This window comes from Amaranthus tricolor, chromosome 16 (assembly GCF_026212465.1).
Source record: "Amaranthus tricolor cultivar Red isolate AtriRed21 chromosome 16, ASM2621246v1, whole genome shotgun sequence".
NCBI classification, from domain to species: Eukaryota; Viridiplantae; Streptophyta; class Magnoliopsida; order Caryophyllales; family Amaranthaceae; genus Amaranthus; species Amaranthus tricolor.
The window spans coordinates 18,465,034-18,474,066 of NC_080062.1; the positions used below are offsets into that span (position 1 = coordinate 18,465,034).

The window sequence follows — 9,033 nt, forward strand, 5'->3', positions numbered from 1 at the left end:
TAGTGTTTCACCATGGGGAGCTCTGGTTCTCTTTGTCAGAAAGAAAGATGGGAGTATGAGGCTATGCATTGATTATAGAGAGATCAATAAGATTACCATCAAGAATCGTTATCCTTTTCCAAGGATAGACGACCTTTTTGATCAATTGGGGGGAGCAAGGGTCTTTTCGAAGATAGATTTGAGGTCTGGTTATCATCAATTAAGGATTGCTGAAGAAGATTGTAACAGACCGTTTTCCTTAATCTTAAATATTTTGACAAATTCAATAATCGTTTCGTTTTATTATTTTCTTTTTAATGCCATTTCGAAATTTTTATTCCAATCGTTTTTAAGCTCTCGATTTTCTTTTATGTATAATTTATTTCTCTTAAAATAAATTACCTAAATATTAAGTCTAGCTAAATTACCTACAATAACTTAATCTTTTTATTTACTATATTAATTTATGATTAAAAATAAAAATATATATAATAATATAAAAAAAAAAAAAAAAGTAAAAGTAAAAATCTTTAAAGTTGGCGGCAAGATGGCTAGGTGCCAAAAAAAAATTAATGTAGTCTTATCTTTTACATAAAACCAAGAATAAGATCTTGGATTTTTGATTTTCTTACACATGAAGGAAGATTAAAATAATAAAAAAAAAAAAATTAATTACTATCCTTAGCCTATTTATACCCAAAGAACCGTGGGTAAATGAAAAGAGGAGGAAAAAAAAAATCAGAAAAATTAATTCCTAAAAGCAAATTCCTAAAGAAAAATTCCAAAAAACCCTAGAAAAATTCCTAAAAATTCTCAAAAATTTTCTAATAATAGTATTTAGTATTAATTATAGAAATTCAAGGGGAGGAAGCTAATTTTGTGGCTAAAAATTCTACAATAATTAATAGTGAAATTATTGAAGGTATAAATTCTTACATATATTTATTTACATGAAATTATGCCCATAAATTTTTATATGTGTTATTATATTTAAATTTCATTTTCTACAAATTTTGGTGAATTAATTCGTTGTAATTTAATTTATATGATTTATTCTTTGAATTGCCAAAAACCGCAAAATCTGAAATAATTTAAATTAAAATAGTAAATAATAATATTTTTAAACGAAATTTTTTCTGTACATATATATATATATATATATGAGATATAGATTTTGTATTAATTTCGTGAAATATTATTGAGTATAAATATTATTATTAATTTTTTCTAAAAAAACAAACCGCAAAATCTGAAATAATTTTAATTAAAATAGTAAACATTAATATTTTTAAACGAAAATTTTTGTGTACATATATACATATGAAATATAAGTTGTGTATTAATTTCGTGAATTATAGTTGAGTATAAATATTATTATTAATTTTTGCTTAAAAAACGCATAAAATAAGAAAATTCATAAATTGGTTAAAAATAAATAATTCTGGAAAAAAAATAATTTTTTTTAGTGTTACTGTATTTTCATTTCATTTAAATTATTATTTTTTTTTTTTTAAATTTTGTGATATTTAAATTTTAAAGAAATAAATTAATAATCTAAATTGTTATTGTAGGCAAAAAGAAAGAAAAGTGAAATAATAATTAAAATTAATTTATTTTGGTGAATAAAAATATATACCAACTTATTTAATAAAAATTTATTTATTTTAAAATATTTCATGTCGATTTTGATCTTACGGGAATTAATTATTCATGTACTAAATCTAAAAAAAAAATAAGCTATTAAGAAATTAATTAAGCTTAATTGAAAATTTATCTACAAATAAATACTAAATACCCATTTTAGTTTAATAATAATAAATGATTATTTGTATGTAAGTCGTAATGAATTTATTTCTATTGTATATTATTGTAATGTTGCATTTATATGAAAACAGTAACATGATAATAAAAAGGCTTGATAGTAAGGAAATGCCGAACCATGCTTCCGGCATGTAAAAAACGTGGAAAGTGTTTTCCGGCACGTAAAATACGGCGAACACAGTAAGGTTGTTTAACCTGATCTGTGGCTCGAGCAACATTGTACTGGAGGAGTGACGACTCCCACTAAGTTAGGGGTTTTGGTTTACCTCACCCTAACAGGCCCTTACATATATCAAACAAAGATCATATGTGTTGCATTCATTAAATAAGTAATCGGATTCCACGCCCTAACACTCAAGCAGAAGTGTTAGTAAATCACGCCCTGGTACTCAAGCAGAAGGACCAGAAGTTATATATATATATATAAATGAATCTAATATAAAAATGAATTCCCTATAATACATAAGATACCTTACATATTATTTATTGCAATGCACTTATTTTTGCTTATTACTTAATTGTCGTGCATATACTATCCATACTTGTATAGTTGCGGTAAGTTTTTATACTCGGTTTTTTTTAAAGCTGACCGATTTCCATCGGCTGTTCCCATATTTCGGGAGCAGATGCTGCAGGTAACTTTACATGAAGTTATTAAGAAGCTATAGTATTGTCTGTGTGATGTTAGTATATATGTAGTTTATATTACGGGTATGTAAAAACGATAATTATGTATTAAAGAAAGATGTAATACGTAAAATTATATTTTAATGATTTAAGTTTTCTTTGTTTTTATTGAAAATTCTGTTTTGTCTTAATTGTTTTTCGCAATAACCACGGTACGATAGACTTCCGCTTAGCATTACTTACTATATTTTATAATAAACCTACATTAGAAAAGAACGATCCGTTACACTTGGTATCAGAGCCAACGTTATTCGAATGGTCGGATCTTCTTATCCGATACTAGGAAACACCGTGATAAATTACATTTTGAAAAAAAAAAAAAATTAAAATTAGTATTTTAAATGAAATTTGTTTTATGTGTTTTCTGTGCTTAAAAAAAAATATGTGATTTGCAATTTAAAATGTAGCTAACGCAACACTTCCCTACTTTATTGAAGATGCCAAGAGGTGGTGGTAGAGGATGTATCGCAAGAAGTGAACCTCAAGAGACGAGGAATGATTTTGCTGATGACACGACCCAGGATGCAAGAGTTCAGGCTCTGGAAAATCAGTTAAGAATGATGGAAAGGAATAATGAGAGGCTGCTGAACTTAATGGAGAAGCAGATGAGTCGTTTCCATGAAGATGATGAGGGAAATTTTATAAGAGATTGTCTAGTCATCAACCTCCAAAATATGATGGAGAACCTGATCCAGTTCGCTTTGAGGATTGGATTGCAGAAATGGAGAAACTGTTGGAGGCTATAAACTGCCCATCAAGGATGAAAGTGAAATTAGCCGCATTCTACTTAACAGGCACTGCTGAATTATGGTGGAGGACTGTAAAACAAACCGCCATAGATTCTACATGGGAAGAATTTATAAAGAAGCTTCGTGATCAATTTTACCCACCCTCGCTTCAGAGAAAGAAAGAGAATGAATTCTTGTTTCTGAGGCAAGGAACTATGTCAGTGATCGAGTACGCAAGTAAGTTCAGAGAGCTGGCTAGATTCGCTACCGAAATAGTGATCTCTGATCGAGGCAAGGCGATTAGATTTTTCGAAGGTCTGAACCTCAGGATCCAAAAAGGCACTCCTAGATATCAAGATTTTGATGATTTGTACAATCAAGCCTTGGAGTACGAGCGTATTTTGGAAAAAGAAGACGGGTTTAATAAAAGAAAGAATGAATCTAGTGGGGGCAGTAGGTACAAGAAGGCCAGGAATGAAGGGAAGAAGCCGTTTCAGACTGTAGCAAGGCCGACACAGTGGAAATGTAGGTTATGTGGAAAAGATCATCGAGGCCGAAACTGTAATGGGAAGATTGTATGTTACAAGTGTCACAAGGAGGGACATCTGGCTAGTAACTGTGGGGAAACGTTCAATCTGAGCAAAACAACATCAGAAGCTGCAGGAAACAGAGCATTTGGCAATCAGAGGAATGAGACTAAAGCATCAGTAGGCCTGCATGCAATTGGAGATCATTATGATGGTTTACACCAGGAGTTTGAAGTTGAAGGTAAAGTAATTTCTGGAAAATTTCCTGTTGGTAATTTTACAGCAAATGTTTTGTTTGATTGTGGAGCGGATAGGTCTTTTATTTCCAGTGCTTTTCTCCGCATATCTTCTATTTCTTTAAGACCCCAAAAATCCCACTTGTGTATCAACTTACCTGATGGTACACCTTACCTGTGTGATCGTATCTTTTATGATTTTCCATTGGAGATTTGTGGGAATCTTTTACCAGCTGACTTAATTCAATTTGATTTGGGAACATTTGATATCATTTTGGGTATGGATTGGTTGGAGAGATATTCAGCGAAGATTTTGTGTAAGGAAAAGGTTGTTAGAATAAAAACTTCCGAGGGAACAAAGTGTATTCGGAAGAACTCAAGATCTCAGCTAGAGACAATTTCTGTAATTCAAGCATCACAAATGATAAGACAAGGAGATGAAGGGTTCTTATGTTATGTTACTACTGAAGAAGTAAAACCTAAACCTAGTTTGCAAGAAACCCCGATCGTGCAAGAATATTCTGATGTGTTTCCTGAAGAATTACCCGGTATACCTCCAAGAAGAGAAGTAGACTTCCATATTGACCTTATTCCTGATATCACCCCTATTTCTAAAACTCCTTACCGTTTTGCTCCAGCTGAATTGGCTGAGCTGAAAAAGCAGCTAGATGAATTGCTGGAAAAAGGTTTCATTCGACCTAGCGTTTCACCATGGGGAGCTCCGGTCCTCTTTGTCAGAAAGAAAGATGGGAGTATGAGGCTATGCATTGATTATCGGGAGATCAATAAGATTACCATCAAGAATCGTTATCCTTTTCCAAGGATAGACGACCTTTTTGATCAGTTAGGGGGAGCAAGGGTCTTTTCGAAGATAGATTTGAGGTCTGGTTATCATCAATTGAGGATTGCTGAAGAAGATATTCCTAAGACTGCATTCAGAACCAGATATGGGCACTATGAGTTTCTAGTAATGCCATTTGGTCTAACGAATGCTCCAGCAGCATTTATGGACCTCATGCAAAGATATTTCAACCCTTACCTGGATAAGTTTGTGGTTGTGTTTATTGATGATATATTGGTGTATTCGAAGAATGAAGAGCAACATGAGCAGCACTTAAGGATAGTTTTAGAGAAGTTGAGAAAGGAGAAACTTTTTGGCAAGTTTAGTAAATGTGAATTTTGGTTAGAAAAGATATCTTTCTTAGGGCACGTTGTTTCAAAAGATGGAATTTCTGTTGACCCTGAAAAGATTAGGGCAGTGATGGAATGGCCGAATCCAAAGAGTGTTACTGAAGTAAGAAGTTTCTTAGGCTTGGCAGGCTATTACAGGAAGTTTGTGGAAAATTTTTCTAAAATTGCCCGACCGTTGTTTGAGTTGCTTAAAAAGGGAGTTCGGTTTCAGTGGGGCGAGCAGCAGAGTAAATCATTAGAAGAGCTTAAAAGGAGACTTACGACGGCACCTGTGTTGATCATGCCCGACTGTGGGAAAACATTTGAGGTATATTGTGATGCATCGAAGGAAGGTTTGGGATGTGTGCTAATGCAAGAAGGCAAAGTAGTAGCTTATGCGTCAAGGTAATTAAGGCCACACGAGTTGAATTATCCAGTACACGACATTGAACTAGCAGCTATAATTTTTGCCCTGAAGTTATGGAGACATAATCTCTATGGAGTACCATGCAAGATCTTCACTGATCATAAAAATTTGAAATATGTCTTCACTCAGAAGGAGCTGAATATGCGACAAAGGCGGTGGCTGGAAATCATTAAAGACTTTGAAGTTGACATAAATTATCATCCCGGAAAAGCAAACAAAGTGGCAGATGCATTGAGCAGAAGGCCGAGGATATCTTTAAATGCTATGATGACGGTACCTTGGGAACTATACCGAGAAATCCAGAAGTTAGATCTAGAAATTGTTCATCACTATCAAGTTGTTGAGTATTTGGGAGCAATGACTATACAACCGACTTTGTTTGAAAGAATTATAGAAGCACAACAAGAAGATCCCGAGATTATCGAGTTCATCATTCGAGTTCAAAGAAAAGAGATAGAAGCGTTCGAAGTGGGTGAGAAAGGTGAACTAAGAATGAACGGGAGATTGTGTATACCAGACAACACAGAGTTGAAAAAAGAGATTTTGAAGGAAGGACACCAAGGAATGTTTCACTTACACCCTGGTAGAGATAAAATGATTGAAGAATTAAGGAAATTATTTTGGTGGAAAGGTATGAGGAAAGATGTAGCTGATTTTGTATCTCGATGCTTGATATGCCAGAAGGTGAAATTTGAAAGGCAGAAGAGTTCTGGACTACTTCAACCACTAGAAATTCCTGAGTGGAAATGGGATTCCATATCCATGGATTTTGTAGTTGGATTACCAAGAACGCAACGAGGAAATGACACAATTTGGGTAATAGTTGATAGATTGACCAAAGTTGCAAGATTCCTGCCGATGAAGGGAACATGGTCAGTAAAACAATTGGCTGACGCTTATGTTCGAGAAATTGTAAGATTACATGGAGTACCGAGAACCATTGTGTCTGACAGAGACCCAAAATTTTTGTCACGATTTTGGGAAAAGTTGCAAGAAGCATTCGGATCGAAGCTATGTTTAAGTACTGCATTTCATCCGGCTACTGATGGCCAAACCGAAAGAACCATCCAGACATTAGAGGATCTTTTGAGATGTTGTATTCTTGAATTTGGTGGTTCATGGGAGCAGAAATTACCTTTGATAGAGTTTTCATACAACAACAGCTATCAAACCAGCATCAAGATGGCACCAAACGAAGCCTTATACGGGAGGAAATGTCGAGTGCCGTTGTGTTGGGATCAGATGGACCGAAATGTGCCTGAAGGACCAGATCTTATCCAAGACTCTATTGATAGCTTGAGGGTAGTGCAAGAGAATATGAAGGCAGCACAAAGTAGACAGAAGAGTTATGCAGACAACCGTCGCAGAGCTTTGCAATTTGCTGAAGGTGACAAAGTATTTCTAAAGATTTCACCAACGAAAGGAGTCCAACGCTTTGGGATAAAAGGGAAATTAAGCCCTAAATTTATCGGACCTTTTGAAATTTTGAAAAGAGTAGGGGAGGTGGCATACGAACTAGCTTTACCCCCGGGTTTAGCTACAGTTCATAATGTATTCCATGTTTCTCAGTTGAGAAAGTATATCCACGATCCATCCCATGTGTTAGTTCACGAACCCCTCCAAGGTGATGAAAACCTAGCTTATGAAGAAAGACCAATTAGAATTTTGGATCGTCAAGTGAAAGAATTGAGGAATAAAAGAATACCTCAAGTTAAAGTGCTATGGTCGAACCATCATGTCGAAGAAGCAACTTGGGAAAGTGAAACTGATATGAGAGAACGCTATCCCCAGTTGTTCATTTAGGTTCAAGTTTCGGGACGAAACTATGTTAAGGGGGGAAGAGTTGTAACAGACCGTTTTCCTTAATCTTAAATATTTTGACAAATTCAATAATCGTTTCGTTTTATTATTTTCTTTTTAATGCCATTTCGAAATTTTTATTCCAATCGTTTTTAAGCTCTCGATTTTCTTTTATGTATAATTTATTTCTCTTAAAATAAATTACCTAAATATTAAGTCTAGCTAAATTACCTACAATAACTTAATCTTTTTATTTCCTATATTAATTTATGATTAAAAATAAAAATATATATAATAATATAAAAAAAAAAAAAAAAAAGTAAAAGTAAAAATCTTTAAAGTTGGCGGCAAGATGGCTAGGTGCCAAAAAAAAATTAATGTAGTCTTATCTTTTACATAAAACCAAGAATAAGATCTTGGAAATTTGATTTTCTTACACATGAAGGAAGATTAAAATAATAAAAAAAAAAATTAATTACTATCCTTAGCCTATTTATACCCAAAGAACCGTGGGTAAATGAAAAGAGGAGGAAAAAAAAAAAATCAGAAAAATTAATTCCTAAAAGCAAATTCCTAAAGAAAAATTCCAAAAAACCCTAGAAAAATTCCTAAAAATTCTTAAAAATTTTCTAATAATAGTATTTAGTATTAATTATAGAAATTCAAGGGGAGGAAGCTAATTTTGTGGCTAAAAATTCTACAATAATTAATAGTGAAATTATTGAAGGTATAAATTCTTACATATATTTATTTACATGAAATTATGCCCATAAATTTTTATATGTGTTATTATATTTAAATTTCATTTTCTACAAATTTTGGTGAATTAATTCGTTGTAATTTAATTTATATGATTTATTCTTTGAATTGCCAAAAACCGCAAAATCTGAAATAATTTAAATTAAAATAGTAAATATTAATATTTTTAAACGAAATTTTTTCTGTACATATATATATATATATGAGATATAGATTTTGTATTAATTTCGTGAAATATTATTGAGTATAAATATTATTATTAATTTTTTCTAAAAAAACAAACCGCAAAATCTGAAATAATTTTAATTAAAATAGTAAACATTAATATTTTTAAACGAAAATTTTTGTTTACATATATACATATGAAATATAAGTTTTGTATTAATTTCGTGAATTATAGTTGAGTGTAAATATTATTATTAATTTTTGCTTAAAAAACGCATAAAATAAGAAAATTCATAAATTGGTTAAAAATAAATAATTCTGGAAAAAAAATAATTTTTTTTAGTGTTACTGTATTTTCATTTCATTTAAATTATTATTTTTTTTTTTTAAAATTTTGTGATATTTAAATTTTAAAGAAATAAATTAATAATCTAAATTGTTATTGTAGGCAAAAAGAAAGAAAAGTGAAATAATAATTAAAATTAATTTATTTTGGTGAATAAAAATATATACCAACTTATTTAATAAAAATTTATTTATTTTAAAATATTTCATGTCGATTTTGATCTTACGGGAATTAATTATTCATGTACTAAATCTAAAAAAAAAATAAGCTATTAAGAAATTAATTAAGCTTAATTGAAAATTTATCTACAAATAAATACTAAATACCCATTTTAGTTTAATAATAATAAATGATTATTTGTATGTAAGTCGTAATGAATTTATTTCTA

General features: G+C 31.4%; 1 protein-coding gene across 1 annotated transcript in view; it reads left to right on the plus strand.

Moving 5' to 3' along the window:
- The first annotated feature begins 3,247 nt into the window (after positions 1-3,247).
- The window catches only part of LOC130803276 (uncharacterized), a 6,615-nt gene continuing 829 nt past the window's right edge, over positions 3,248-9,033 (plus strand). The window contains exon 1 of the mRNA XM_057667478.1: positions 3,248-3,983. Coding sequence (XP_057523461.1) covers positions 3,248-3,983 — 736 coding nt within the window. The remainder of the gene's footprint in view (positions 3,984-9,033) is intronic.